At 39.8% G+C, this 16,018-nt stretch overlaps 1 protein-coding gene across 1 annotated transcript; it reads left to right on the forward strand.

Annotated features, from left to right (window-relative positions):
- The first annotated feature begins 772 nt into the window (after window positions 1-772).
- On the forward strand, window positions 773-15,102 carry LOC129742553 (uncharacterized). Its single transcript, XM_055734463.1, has 2 exons — window positions 773-933; window positions 9,372-15,102. The coding sequence occupies exons 1-2, from the start codon at window positions 773-775 to the stop codon at window positions 15,100-15,102; spliced, it is 5,892 nt and encodes a 1,963-aa protein (XP_055590438.1).
- Window positions 15,103-16,018: the final 916 nt, after the last annotated feature.

Genomic DNA, 16,018 nt, shown 5'->3' on the forward strand with positions numbered 1-16,018 from the left:
TCCGGAAGATTTCATCGACGATCAATAAGTTCATCCTACTTCGAGTTTTTAATAGAAAGTGACAAATTTCCGGAGGTTCTCCATTACTCTGGCACTGTGGCAAAGGTTGTTCTATCGAATATTTGATGCCTGTTGGAAGGTCTCACGATGATGGGTTACCTTTTGAGTGCGCTGGAGGATCTGATCGGATCGAATGTTGAAAGCTTGATGGCTGGTATTCCTTAGCTGAGGCAAGAAGTTTTGAAGAGGGACCCTTTTTTGATTCCCGTTTGGATTAGCGAACAATGCGAACTGCCACTGGTGAAAATTTGGTCTGTGCGAACACTAAACGAAACAAAACCAAATTAAAGAACGACCGAGCAAATCAAAACAAATGTTTTTTGATTTTTCTTTAGTTGTAGGTTACCTCACTCCTTATTTTGTTTTGCTCACTGAAAGGACTGACGAAAGCGCCGATGAAATTTCCGATTGAAGAAAAACTGCTCGAATGAGAAGAAACATCGTTTCGCATTGAAGCTGACGTTTGCTGTCTTCACTTCACACTGACGTTGAGAGCAAATGAAAGTGAGACGAAGAAACTGAACATGAAGGAGAAAAGAATATAGAGCTAAGTGAGAGTGAAGAGTGAATAATCGAAATCGAAACTACATGAATGGTTAGCAAAATGAAGCTCACTGGGCTCGTTAGTGAGCGACGATTGCTTTGTGAATGTGAATATGCCAGGGCCTGGGTATAATTGACTCATTTGTAAATATGATAGATTAAACTTCAAATGTATGATCACCCGGCAGTTCCTGACATCGTTGACAAAGCGCAAGCGCTCTCCGGCGATGGGGAAACATTTTCCTCTACCAGTTCCTGGCAGCGGTCGTGTAGTAGGTCGACGCTCCTTTACGTGATCCTGACAGGATCCCACAGGAAACTAGCATTATGGTAAGTCAGCGTATGATTGATTGATGTCATGATATTGAATGAATTTCCCTCCCACAAGGTCAATCTTTGCCGGGTGCACAAGCACGGACTTCTAAGGACGCCGTCCGGAACTGATTAGTTAAGACACCCAATTTGCAGGAAAACCATGCATCAGGATGCAAAAAGAACAACAGCGGAGGAACCAGGACGTGGATATTGAGTGCGTAGAGTGTTGGCGACCATGGTCATATCCATTCGAAAGCAGGTCTCTCAGCTCCAGACTGAATTCTTCCGTGAACTTGTGGACGTTGGCCAGTTTACTTGGTCCGTGGAAGACGGCTACGGGCAAAATATGCAATATGTTTCAAATGCATCAAATTTTACTAAAATTGGCTAAAATCCACTTCTACAGCTGTTAGAGATTAGTACAAATCTATACCGATATTTATAACAAAATTTGGTTTTTGTACGGTCGTTATTTGGTTCACTTTTATGAATAAATCAAGCAACGGCTTAAAACCGAACGTAAAAAAGTTTCCTTCTCCCATACGCCTGACAGATGCATTTAAAATATGCGCTTGACTTCTAAGAGTGCTCATTTTGTTCGGGAGAAACGGAAAATAGCTGTTTTTGAACCAACTTAGCAGATTGTCCATCGCGTTCGCAGAGACTTCAAAATCCGATGTCCATTGGGTAAGTAAGTGATGAATGATTCTTTCAATTATCTGTTTGTCCTCCAAGCCAACTTCAGGACCGCGTGGCTCGTTTCCATAGCCATCTCCAGTAAGACCCAAGCATTCAATTTCCCAGCTTTCAGAATCCATTTATAAATAAGAAGTGTTAGAGTGAACCGATTCTTCTGGTTCAATACCACCTAATTCACGACCCCATTGTTGGAGTTCTAAATCAGCGCGTCTAAACTGAGTTCGTCGAGCCATCTTAGAAAGATTAAAAAATATAAATGGCTATTTTTAAATAGACCTTTTTTTATCCAACGGCACATGGTGGATAATGGTGTTGGCTGGCGAATTATGGATATTGTGCTACACGAGACCCTATAGTGGTTGCATCACCTCTTTTTCACAACTCCTATCTCAAGCAGGGGTGGCTCAAACAACGCCTGAAATGCGACTCCCGTCGGCTTAGTCCAAGACCAAGACTTCAACGCTAAGATTCGCTCCGATAATAAGTACTTTGAGCGCATCATGTGGTGCCATGGTCTAGGACAGATGAGCGAAAACGGAGAGCTGTTTGTAGAATTTTGTGGCAACAACAACATGGTGATCGGTGGATCGCTCTTCCCCCATCAACCAGCACATAAGGTCACTCGGGTATCCCTAGATTCCCATCCGGACGATCAGGTATGGACCACATCACAACGCTAAGAATAATACTGGAACAAATCAACGAATTCCAGGACTCTCTTCTGCTGGTGTTAATTCCGAAAAAGCATTCGTCCGACTTAATCATGAAAACATCTGGGCTGCTTTAAGGCGACGAGGAGTCCAAGAGAAACTAGTCCATCGCATCGAACCACAGTACTAGGCATTTTCGTGCAAAGTCTTGCACGACAGTGTCTTGTCCGAACCCATCCCGGTAACTGCTGGAGTGAGACAGGGATGCATCTTATCGACGCTACTCTTTTAATCGTAATGGATGAGATTCTGACTGGATCGATCGACTGTGCACCGAACCGAGGTTTGCCGTGGAATCCTTCAACAATGGAGCAAATAAACGAACTTGACCTGGCTGACGATATTGTTTTGCTCGCCCAAACACAACAAGACATGCAGAGCAAACTCGACGACCTCACCGAAAGCTCCAAGGCAGCAGGTCTCGAAGCCAATGACGGAAAATCCAAGTCGATGGAGATCAACACAGGAAATCCCTCCAGTTTCATGGTAGCTGGGCAACAGGTTGAGAAAGTGGAGTGCTTCCAGTATCTTGGTAGCCAGATAACGCCTGATGGTGGTACCAGGAAAGACATCGAAACCCGGATCAGGAAGGCCCGATTTGCGTTTGCGAGTCTCCGAAACACCTGGCGGTCACGCCAGATCTCTCTATGAACGAAAATCCTAATCTTCAACTCAAACGTCAAACCCGTATCGCTGTACGAGTGCGAAACTTGGTGCACATATGCGGTGACGACGCGAAAACTGCAAGTTTTTGTGAATCGCTGCCTGCGGAACATCATCCGCGCTTGGTGGCCTAGCAACTGGATCTCAAATGAGGAACTAAATCGCCGGTGTCATCAACGGGCGCTAGAAATCGAGATTCGGGAACGTAAGTGGAGATGGATAGGGCACACGCTGCGAAGAGATGAGAACTAGATTTGCAGAAAGGCGCTAGAATGGAATCCAGAAGGACATCGAAGAAGAGGCAGACCCAGAAACTCGTGGCGACGAAGCCTAGCCGCCTAAATCCGAACTGTCGACGAAAATCTTGACTGAGACCAAGTGAAGACGCTGGCTCTGGATCGTCAACAGTGGAGGTCTTTTACCACGGCCCTATGCACCGAAGGATCGGCACGGGAACATTAGGTAAGTACCCAAGTAACAATTTGGGCTTTTTAAGGCACTCCAGTCCAACTATGAGTTCAAGCTGTAAAACCACGTTCGGGTATGTAAGAATCTATAAAACTCCAATACAACGCTTAGTAAAGCTTAGTTCTTTTAGAAATGGGACAGTTACAAATGCCTGTATCTCAAAAACCATTCGTTTGAACGAAATACTTTCTATGAAGGAAAAGTAGGCAATGTTATGATATTTCATGAAAAAATTTGAAAAAAAATATTTACCGTTTTTTGTAAAAGAAATTTCTACTTTATTCTTGGTGTCTCCCATTGGCCGGCGCACACTTTTTTCTGTCATGGTATTGATCAGTTTCTCCAACTTATACTTTGTAAAATCTATATTTTAGGTGGCTTCACCTTCCTTCTTCAATTTCTGATACTTTTTGGTCCAATACTTCTCTGGAAACTGGAAACTGGAAGCATTTTAGTGGATACAGTTGTTTCGAAATGAACAAATTTGGTTATTTTTTATCACATTTTTGAACGTTTTTTTTTCGGTACCGGTTTTACAGCTTAAGAGCTTTGGAACTATCAAAAAATGGCTGTTTGAGGTTGGATTTCAATGAGTCATCACTAGGCAACACTTTCAGCTTATCGGAGAAAATTGTTTTGGACATTTCAGCGATCTACCCTTAGCTTTTCGTTTATTGAAAATTAAAAATGCTGGTATGAGACTTGCATTCCTTGATGATCCTTAACCGTTGTTGCCGATCATCTGCTTCACTCCAATGCTTGATTTGAACTTTGTGGACATTATTGACAGTGTTTGCATACTTATCCACCACATAAACTCAGTAATTCTTTGAATAATCAACGGTTTTTTCAGCTATCAATTTGATAATGACGAATTTTAAAGGAATCTGTGCAAAATTTTTTTTTTCTTTTTCTCAAGCATCGTACATATCTCAAAAACGCGTAAATTTTAAATTTTGAAAAAAATAGGTCGAATAGTACTTTTTACAGGCAACAAAATGCTGTTCAAATTTTTAATATACAATAACTAGTTAACGAGCTATTAGCAAATGAAAGTGTCCCATTTCTAAAAGAACTAAGCTTTAGCACAAAAAGGCCCTTCTGCAGTAGGTTCTGTAGAACAAATTATAAAACCTTAGCAAGCCAACCCAATTTCTTAAGTTCTGTATGAATTTAGCTTATAAAACCTATTTATCATATTATTTTTTTTACAAATGATTCTGCTCCGGAAATATGGTTTCAGAAATAATTTTCAAAACCAATGAATCTCATTCAAATCAAATATAAAAAAAAAACAAATCAGAAAGCTAAAGTTTGTTTGTTATGAATCTGTAAAGAAATTCAATATCCTTTCTCATTCTGAATTTTCATTACTTGGTTAAAATTAACTTGCGCTTTTCAGTTTACCGCAAATATGTAATAAAAAATTCCGAAAAAATAACGGGCCTACAGTAAACTGCTATTTTAAGCAATGAAAAACCAATTAAATAGATATAAAAATATTAATTTTCTAGTAAAATTTTCTGTTGTAGTGGTTCAATTTTTGTTTTAAATTATATCAGCTATCAGTATGCCGAGCTTTTATAGAGCATGAATAATATGAGGATTACTTTCTAAATTAGAAAATTGTCGTTCAAAAGTATCTCATTATTTACCATAAAAATGGCGATAATACACTAAATTGATAATAGTCGTTACTGAACCTTTAAAAAACGATCATGTTTTCTTAAAGTTACTAATAAAACTGATACACGTTAAAATAACTTTTTCGTCTTATAAAAGTTTTTGGAATTTAAAAGGGTAGCATGAATGGGAATCTATAAACCGACTAAGTTATGTAGCTATCTATAAGTCTTTCTTATAAATCTTCATTAGGCATGATGAGTTTCTTAATTTCTTTTTAAGGAATCTTATAAATAGAAAAGATCTAGAGGCCCTCTAGATCATATTTTCGAAAGAACGTTACATATACCTTATAAAACTTTTCAGGTTCAAGGGATGTTGACGGTGGAGCATTGAATAATTGTTGAATAAAATTTTCAAATGCTTTTCTTAAATTTTGTATTAAGTGTAACTTTATTTCACAATAATGAGTTTTTTTTATTATAACATTTATAACATTTTAAAAATCAAACTTTCAAATAGTTTCACTAGAGATTTCAATTTGAGTTTCACTTCAACAACACTACACTTTCTTAGCCAATAATAAAAAAATTCCGTTGCAGCTCTATTTTCCAGACATTCGGAAAGGTGAATTCGGTCCATTTTTATGCCCATAGGAGAAGCAGAAATTCATATTTAGTCATTTTTTCACCGAAAAACTTTCTTTTGTTAACATTTTGGTCGATTGCCCGACGATAAACTTTTGTAAACCGTTTGTCCGACCGAGTAACTTTTATGAAACTTTTATTGCCTATAGAAGCTTTCGTTTCTTATAAATGGTTTACAGGCGTCACAATAAGTTTTTTATTTGCCTGTTTATAACCTAAGCGACTTGTTATGACCTTATAAGAACACAAATGCTACAAATAAGTTTGAAAGGGCTTCAATAGATCAAAACAGGTTAATTGGATGGAATTTTGCATATCGATTATCATTTACAAATATATTAATGTTTTATAAGGCCCTCAAAGAGCAAAATAAAAATCAAATCAAATGAATTTATTGTTGTTATATAAGTTGGACATATTATACGCGTATAAATGTCCTGGAGGCCAGTTGTTAAAAGGTTGTCCATTAATGCTTTTTAAAACAATAAAAGATAATATACATCGTTTATAAACTATCGTTAAAGAATTATAAAACCAAACAGGATTTTACGTGTTACTTGGGTAAGTAAGTAGAATATTCTTGTACTATACCAAAATTTTGGGCATATTGATAACAGTTTGCATACTCAAAGGCGCTTATCGCGCTCACTGTTTAAAATTACTAGAAATGTATGATCATCGAAACAAAATGTTAAAGTAATTCGATTGAAAGCTGTATTCCTTTTCTTATCAAATGTTTTTCAACAAAAAGAGAACATTTGGTAAAATTTCTCAAAAAGAAGAGTTCAACCATTTTTCGATCGAAAACGAGTACATGGACTCTTAACCTTCCAAAGTCGTTTGGGTCAATATGACTCGAAGCGCATATTCAAATCGTCATAACTCTTTGAAAAAAAATCGTAAAAATTTGATTTTAAAAACTTCCCTGGAGAATCACATAATACACAATCTGTAGTACCAGGCAACTTCCTGCGACCACCGGAAGGGCTCCCTCAAGGATGCTAAAGGATTTGTTACTCCCGCAGCTACGTGAGGGTGCGAGATTTTTACACCAATCTGCTATAAAGGTGGGCCAAACTGTTTGAAATCTGACTGCTTTCAGTAAATTCGAAAAACGTTGCTAGAAATTTTCGAAACACTACACAAAAAATATGTCCATCGATAAAGGAGGTTCTAATGAATCTTTAGTTATATAAAAAGTGGTTAATTTGAGTTCAAATTTTAGAGAAATCACGCTTACAAAATCCTGTAAACCCACTTACACGAGGGAGAGTTTGAAAAATGGCAAAAAGATGTGAGATTCATTACAATATACTGAAGAACTGAGATTTTTAAGGAACCAAGTATGTTCGATGAAAATAATAATAAACTTAACGAGAAAAAACTAAAATTTGAATTTTGCGGAGACACAGCAATGCAATGCCAAAATTGTGTGTTTTTTAAGTAAGAATTTTTTCTACCGGAAGTTTCGGTGTAGCCGCCAAAACTTCCTTTAGACCACCAGAAATTTATACATCCATTGATAGTTTTTTTTACAATTTCAAATATTATAAAATCAGCGCAATATTCGAATTCTGTCATAAGTTAAAAGCATTCTAAAAAAAAACCTCTTTTTAAGGACTTTTTTTATTCGGAATTAGCTACTGGTAATCTGGTAAAATAATTCGACTTCATTTTTTAATATTTAGAAACAAGAATAAACGAATTAAAATTCATCGTAATCGGTCAATACTTGCGGCCAGGGTAACGCACGGAAATTACATCTTTTTAACAAATTTGTACGGATATTTAACAGCTTTGGAAGGTTGAAAGAGTACGTATGGTATCCCTACCCTAGAGCCCAGAATGATATATTTTTCTTCTGAATGGATCGTGATCATTGATTATCATGAAATTACTAATAATGTTTACCAAGTAATTATCTGTATTTATCTTTAAACTTGAAAATTGCACCTTAAAGTATGCAATAATTCTAGGGTAGAAGACATACTTTTAGAATTCTCTTTGTCTGATACTCACAAACTATGGAGTAAGAACTAATATTTCATATAATGATTCAGGACACCCTGAATTAAGGATCAAGACTTCTGTAGGATCAAGTCTCCTGTAACAAATCGAGTGCCAAAAGAGTATTTGACAGATATATTACAGAAATAGTCCAAAAGTTGTTTAAATTCTTCAAATTTTAAGGTAATTTATATATAATTTATTCACCACCTTTTTATTTAAATTACAGATTATCAGATAAAAAAAGATTAACTCGAATATTTCTGAACATAAATTTTCTACAAGTATCGCCTGATGAAGGTGGATCTTGCACACTTCCACCGAGCACTCTTATAACGGATTGTGCGACCCAATGGATTCATACACAGAAGAAGAAAGTGGTACCTATCTGCTCCGTGCCGTTTTCCCTACGGGTGTGAATATATGACCACCAGATAGCTGCTCCAGTCCGTGGTTAGTTTCGGGAGCTTTGTTCTTCAATTTCCTACCACTTGACCGGGACGATAAATTAGGTGCTATCAATAAATAAGCACAAGAAGCCTCTTCAATCAAATAACTCTGAACGTTCGACTAGTGCAGGCTGTAGAAAATAAATTTAACTGATAGCTTACCTTCACTTTATTACAAAGTTGTTAGTGTTCCATTTTTATTTTGGGATATCAAAATCAACTGAAACTTTGTAAGTCAAACTGTTTGTTGCGAACAATCAACTTTTTTTTTTTAATAAATTGAATTCATAAGGGACTATTTTCAGACAAAAAACTTTTTTGTTTTACAAAAAAAAGATAAATGGAACATTAAAGTTACGATCAATATCTCTCCACTTAACGGTATTTCAAACTGAGCTAGTAGCAACCATCCACGTTGTGTTCATTCAACTAAACGATCAACAAATGCTAACCATCAGCAGAAAATCTCACCGGCTTGGTGGTGGAATATCTTCAAATATGAAACTTACTACATCTTCCTGCTCTACTAGTCAAACATCAACAGTGATAAATAAACCGACCGAAGATCGATCGCACTCCCGCAGATCGCTGGGAGGGTTGGTGATCGGGTAGAGACGCGAGTTTTCCTCGTTACTGAACCACCCGGCGGAAAAGAGAAGAATGAATCCACAAAAAAAAGACCACTCACACATGGACCCAGCTTTGTTTGGTCTCCGGCACAGGCGCTTATGCATTAGTTTAACTTGTCAAACGATCCGAATTTCCACGACACGTCGGAAAAACTGGCCCGATACCTATATACTTACCCGCGAAGATCAGTAGAAGCAAGGCCGGACAAATATGTGTGCTACTGGTTTATTGAGCAGTTCGTAACCACCTAGAAGTGGGTTTTTACGTCTTGCTTGAATTTGTTTTTAATTCCAAATATCCATTGAGAACAATTATCATCTTTAATCGATTAAAATATATCTATGGCTTCTTTGAAGATTAGGTTTTCGTAAAACTGGTTTCTAGGCTTCATTGTTTTGAAGGATTTGAACCTCCTGGACCTTCTAGACTAGGGATACCACACGTGCTCTTTTAAGAGTACCTACATGTACTCTGTTTTGATCGAGAAATGAGCGTACTCTTCTTTTTGTAAAGTTTTATGAAATGTACTGAAATGAAAGATATTTCCTCCAATGCAGGGAGAATGTACATCCGCATATTAATTACGACCAAGCCCCTGGTCATGTGATCAGACATCATAGGCCCATAGGAAATAATCCGATCGGCAATCAGGGAATGTATCTTCCACCCGCGATCCGTTGGTCGTCGACGGAAATTTCACCTACTACGGTGCTCCAAATGATCAACAACGAGCGACAAAATCAATTTCGGAACGATTTGGCTGTCAAGACTATTTCTAGAAGTACACCAAGACCTCTACCACCGCGTTTGGCTGCCTTAAGAGCTGAAGCGAATATTATGACCGCCGTGTGTAGAGGATCCATTCCATCGGCGACTACAGCTGGACCCTACGTACCGACCGGAATCGAACCCAATTTGAACAGTCGTAACATTGAACCACTTTCCGTTTCTTCAGCGAACTGTGTACCGATTTATAGTTCTCGGAATTATTCAACCGTTGATCACGCCGTTCCGTTGGCCGCTGATATTCAACCGAATTCTACTTATGAATTTCATACCAATCCAACAACGCAGCCACTGCGCAGGTCTGATCTGGATCAGGACATTTCCCCCGTGGTAGTTTCTTTGGGTCAACTAACGACAATTCAAAGACATCAAGAACCATTAGCCACCAATCATGTTGGTAATATTTCTACTAGTTTTGATGGTCCTACTAAGGAAAACATTCATCAGCCATTGGCACAGCAGATCTCATCTCCAATTGCAAGAAATGACTTTAGAGATGATCTGAACTCATATAGAATGCCATCCGCTGCTCAACTAGCAGCACGGCAGGTAATTTCACGTGACCTTCCCCACTTTGATGGTGATCCCCAAGACTGGCCACTTTTTTATGGCACCTTCCAAAACAGCACTAAAAGCTGCGGATTTTCAGACGAGGAGAATTTGTCCAGACTACAGCGATGCTTGCGAGGACCAGCCTTTGAAGCTGTTAGAAGTCGACTCATGATTCCAGAGTCCGTGCCTCTTGTGATAGATATTTTGAAACGACAATTTGGAAGACCAGACATTCTCATTCATGCGCTACTGAACGATCTCCGAAGAATCGCTCCACCTAAAGAGGATAACCTGCAATCAATCATAAATTTTGGCCTAGCTGTTCGAAATAGTGTTGATCATATGATCACAGCCAATTTAGTGGAGCATCTTAGCAATCCCACTTTACTGCAGGAACTTATTGCAAAATTGCCAATAAAAACGCAAATGGATTGGTCTCGATTCAAGCGCCAGTACACTACCGTCAACCTGGAAGTATTTTCCATTTTCACTAACGAATTGGTAGACACAGCAACGGACGTAATTATGCCACGTTTAGTACCTAAACATGAAAATGCAAAGAAAGTGGGAAAAGATAGACAAACACTGTATACACACACACTCACCGAAGTTGATACATCACAGGAAATACCAAAAAAGTGTTGTGTTTTCTGTGGCTATCCGAATCACGTTATTGCGACTTGTGAAGCGTTCCAAAGGTTGGATATGGATGCTAGGTTGAAGGCAGTTAAGGAGAAAAACCTATGTCGCACGTGCCTTGTCCCCCATAGAAAATGGCCGTGTCGTTCTACGAATGAATGTGGCATTGACGGTTGTCGAATTCGTCATCACACCTTACTTCACTCATCAACGCTCGCTAACCTTAATTCTTCTCCACATGTCAACGTTGCGCATCACCATTCGGACAGATCATATTCACTTTACCGCTATCTCCCCATCGTATTACAAGCGAATGGCAAGTCAGTCGAGGTAATTGCCTTCTTGGATGATGGTTCATCTTCCACGTTACTTGAAAATAGTGTGGCGACCGAGCTCGGAGTTAAGGGAGAACGTGAATCACTATGGTTGAGTTGGACGAGTAACGTATCGCGAGAGGAAAAAGGTTCACAAAGAATATCAGTGACAGCATCCGGCCTGGGAAAGAAAAACAAATTCAAATTAAACAATGTCCGCACAGTAGCCAACCTTATTCTTCCTTCACAGACTCTCGACTATGAATCTATGAAAAAGACGTACCCGCATTTAAGAGGCTTGCCAATTCACAGTTATTCAGACGCTACTCCAAGTATGATTATAGGTATAGAGCATGCCACATTGTTAACATCTCTTAAAACCCGAGAAGGCTGCTCTAATGACCCAATCGCAGTCAAGACCCGCCTAGGATGGTGTGTTTTCGGTAGACAAATGAACGGTGTTCAATCGATAGAAACCCTCAACGTGCATTGCCAGCCTCAGCAATGTGATCATGAGTTACACCAATTGATCAAAGGACTGCTCAAATTAGAGGAACCTAAAGCGGAAGCGCCAGTATCAGAGAGTGACAAACGAGCTTTGGCCATTTTAGAAAAAACCACTCGACGTGTCGACGGAAGGTTTGAAACGGGTCTGTTATTCAAAAATTCAGAACCGCGATTTCCAAACAGCCGGCCAATGGCCGAACGTAGATTACAGGCTCTAGAACGTCGTTTAGCTAGAAACCCCTTTCTAGGTCTTAAAGTACGAGAACAGATAAACCAATATCTAGAGAAAGGTTACGCTCACCGAGCCTCGATGGAAGAGCTACAGGGAACAGATCCGGAAAAAACCTGGTACCTTCCACTAGGGGTAGTCCAGAACCCGAAAAAACCCCAGAAAATTCGTCTAATATGGGATGCCGCTGCGCGAGTTCAGGGCGTGTCCTTCAACGATGCTTTGCTCACAGGTCCTGATCTCTTAACCTCTCTACCGGATGTTCTCACCAGATTTCGACAAAGAAACATCGCCATAACAGGTGACATCAAGGAGATGTTTCACCAAATCAGGATACGCGATTCCGATAAACAATACCAACGTTTCCTATTTCGTGAAGACCAACATCAACCACCGCAGGTATACGTAATGGATGTTGCCACGTTTGGAGCAACATGCTCTCCATGCATAGCTCAATATGTGAAGAACAGAAATGCGATGGAGCATGCTAGTGAGTTCCCACTTGCCGCGGAAGATATAATGAAAGACCACTACATGGACGACTACCTTAAAAGCGTGGATACAGCTGATGAAGCTGTGGAATTGGTCAACCAAGTGAGACTAGTTCACTCAAAAGGAGGGTTCGAAATCCGGAACTTCACCTCAAATTCAAAAGAGGTTCTTGACCGTTTGGGCGAGATCAAAGACAGGCAACAGAAAGCGCTCTATCTCGAAACAGGACTGAACACTGTAGAAAACCCCGAACGAGTGTTAGGTATGATATGGAATCCCCAGGAAGATGTGTTCACCTTTGACGCTTTACAGATAGAAGCACTACGACAAATGGACAGCAAAGAGCCTCCTACTAAGCGGCAAGTATTAAAAATCATCATGTCAGTGTTCGACCCATTGGGTTTAATCGCCCATTTCGTTATCCACGGCAAAATCCTGATGCAAGAGATCTGGAAATACGGCTGCGATTGGGATGAGCGCATTCCAGCAGAGTTGCAGGAAACCTGGTTCCAATGGAGCGATAAGTTGAAGAAATTGAATCAAGTGAACGTTCCTCGATGTCTTTTCAAAAATTCGAACCCAGCATCCTTTAATACCTTACAACTTCACACGTTTGTAGACGCGAGCGAAGCAGCATACTCCGGGGTAGTGTATGCTCGTATAATTGATGAAGGCGTTCCAAAATGTGCAATCATAGCAGCAAAAACGAAAGTGGCTCCATTGAAGCCGCTATCCATACCTCGTCTTGAACTACAGGCGGCCGTAGAAGGTAGCCGACTTATTGAAAGGATTACGAACGCCCTCACACTTCCAATATCCCGAAGATTTATATGGTCAGATTCAACTACCGTGTTGGCCTGGCTACGATCCGATAGCCGACGATACCATCAGTTTGTTTCATGTAGGGTGGGCGAGATTCTTCGTACAACTTCAATTAATGAATGGAGATACGTACCGACGAAACTGAACGTGGCAGATGAAGCCACCAAAGGGAAAACGGAACCTAGTTTTGATCCTCAAAGTCGATGGTTTACTGGGCCCGATTTTTTGAGAAAACCCGAGAGCGAATTGCCATCCAAATTTCAACCAACGAGCAGCCCTGAAGAGGAAATCCGAACGACATGCGTGCACCATGCTCACGTTTTTCAACCACAGATTGATTATTCTCGGTATTCACAGTTTCATCGATTGCAGCGAGCTATGGCATACTTTCTTAGAATAATTTCATGGTTCAAAGGAAACGACATAGCTCTCGAAGCCAGAGTCCTCGAGGCTGAAGAAATCGAAAATGCTGAAAATTTCCTGTGGCGGCAAGTCCAAATGGAAGCTTATCCCGAAGAATATAACCGCTTACTACATCAAACTGAAGATTCTCTAGCAGAAAAAAATACTATAAACAAAAGAAGTTTGTTGTATCAGATGACGCCATATATGGACGAGAATCGTGTGTTGCGTATGAATAGTCGAATTGGAGCAGCTCCGGCGACAGCCTATGAAACTAAATATCCAGTGTTTTTACCAAAGGAGCATCGTGTTACTTACCTTCTTGTGCATCACTATCATCGTCGTTTCCTACACGGGAATCATGAAACGGTGGTTAATGAGATACGGCAACGGTTCCAGATCCCTCATTTGCGAACGCTAGTTAAACGCGTTGGTAAAGAATGCCAGATGTGTAAAATTAAAAAAGCTGTTCCCAAACTTCCAATTATGGCACCTTTGCCGGCAGTACGTCTCACCCCATTCATCAAGCCTTTTACACACACTGGTATAGACTATTTCGGCCCCCAAATGGTTAAGCAAGGACGTAGCTTAGTAAAGCGTTGGGTGGCACTTTTCACTTGCCTCACAATACGCGCAGTGCATCTAGAAATTGTGTACAGCCTCTCCACCCAATCCTGTGTTATGGCAATTCGCAGGTTTATCGCTCGAAGGGGCTCCCCAGCTACCATTTACACAGATAACGGAACTAACTTCCTGGGAGCAAACAATCTCATGATAGATCAGATAAAAAATGCTCACGAGGGTTGTGCCAGCGTATTTACTAATGCACAAACACGTTGGTACTTCAACCCTCCTGCTACTCCTCATATGGGCGGACCGTGGGAGCGAATGGTAAGGTCGGTGAAGACAGCAATGGATTCTATTGCGGCCCATCCACAACATCCCAGCGACGAAGTGCTAGAAACAGTAGTTCTAGAAGCAGAATCAATCGTGAATTCTCGACCTCTCACCTATGTGCCTCTAGATGCCGCTGAATCAGAAGCCTTAACGCCAAATCACTTTTTATTATATGGCAGCGTCGGCATCCATCAACCTCAAAAACCGTTGATGATCACAGAAAGGGTTTTGCGAGACAGCTGGAACCTAACTCAAACTCTGGTGGACAAATTTTGGGTAAGGTGGGTCAAAGAGTACTTGCCAATGTTGACTAGGCGCACGAAGTGGTTTTCACCTACCAAGCCATTGAAAGCAGGTGACTTGGTGATAGTAGTCAATGAGAAGAAAAGAAATGGTTGGGTCCGAGCACGCGTGGTAAGCGTAATCACAGCTCCAGATGGTCAAGTACGACGAGCTGTGGTTCGTTCAGCAAACGGAGAGAGTACAAAATCGGTGGCGAATTTGGCGCTCTTGGACGTAGAAGCATCATCGGGTGATTTACTAAGATGTAACCAGAAAGCTCCGGAACTACACGGGTGGGGGAATGATAAGAATACCCCTGGGTTTGACGACGTGAGTGGTGTGAGTCCCGATAGCTCTTTGAAGTGACATCCAACTAGATGTTTACCAACAACTTTTCTGCAACGAATTATTATCTCAGGGCACGTGATACCGAACTTGTACCGCGAATAAGTTATATTAAGCGATTAACAGTTAAACCGTCGTTATTGGTAGTTTGACCAGTTAATATCCAGCCAAACCAGCTGCGAATAGTGAGAGTTTATATCAATTAGGTCAATATCGTTACCACGACTGCTAACAGTCGAGCGACATTTACGGTATTCCGTGAGCATTAAGCAGTCTCTGTAGAACCAGGTACCCATTACCCACTGATATCGTAGTCCATGCTAACGGGCTTTAAGTTGATTGGTTCGGAATTTGTATTACTAAGAGGAAGAAATCAAAATGTAAGTTCAAATGAGATATTGATAATGAAAATGAATTAATAAAATAATGAATTTGCAGCTTTGAAGCGTGCTATACTGTACAGCTATCAGGATTAAATTTTTCGTCGAACCAAGCAACAACTTCAATTGTTTCTCAAAACCTAATGTCCCTAAATAATCTTGCCGCTTGTACATCAAAAGTTTAAGGGTTGATAGGACATCAAATTGAAGTAGTGTGAAAAATTATTGGTTTCACCAGTTATTTTTAAATTTACAATAACATGAGATTTTCACCTACTAAGAAAGTGGGGTAAGTTGCAACAAACTTTGATTTTAATGAAAAATCAAATGAGAACGTTTGAAATTTATAGTTTTTGATGATATATTTGTGATGTTATAACGCATAAAGTACCAATTGCAGTCATTTTTGGTTTTGTTCGAATTAAATTTTACATACATAGAAAACGCATAAGTGTGTTGCATACATTTAGGGGTAAAAACTATTAGGAAAAAAAATAACTAGCTGAAATCAATGAAACTCAGGTTTAGATGGATCAAATTTTGAGATTAACAAACAC

The sequence above is a fragment of the Uranotaenia lowii genome, chromosome 2 (genome assembly GCF_029784155.1).
Source record: "Uranotaenia lowii strain MFRU-FL chromosome 2, ASM2978415v1, whole genome shotgun sequence".
Lineage (NCBI taxonomy): Eukaryota > Metazoa > Arthropoda > Insecta > Diptera > Culicidae > Uranotaenia > Uranotaenia lowii.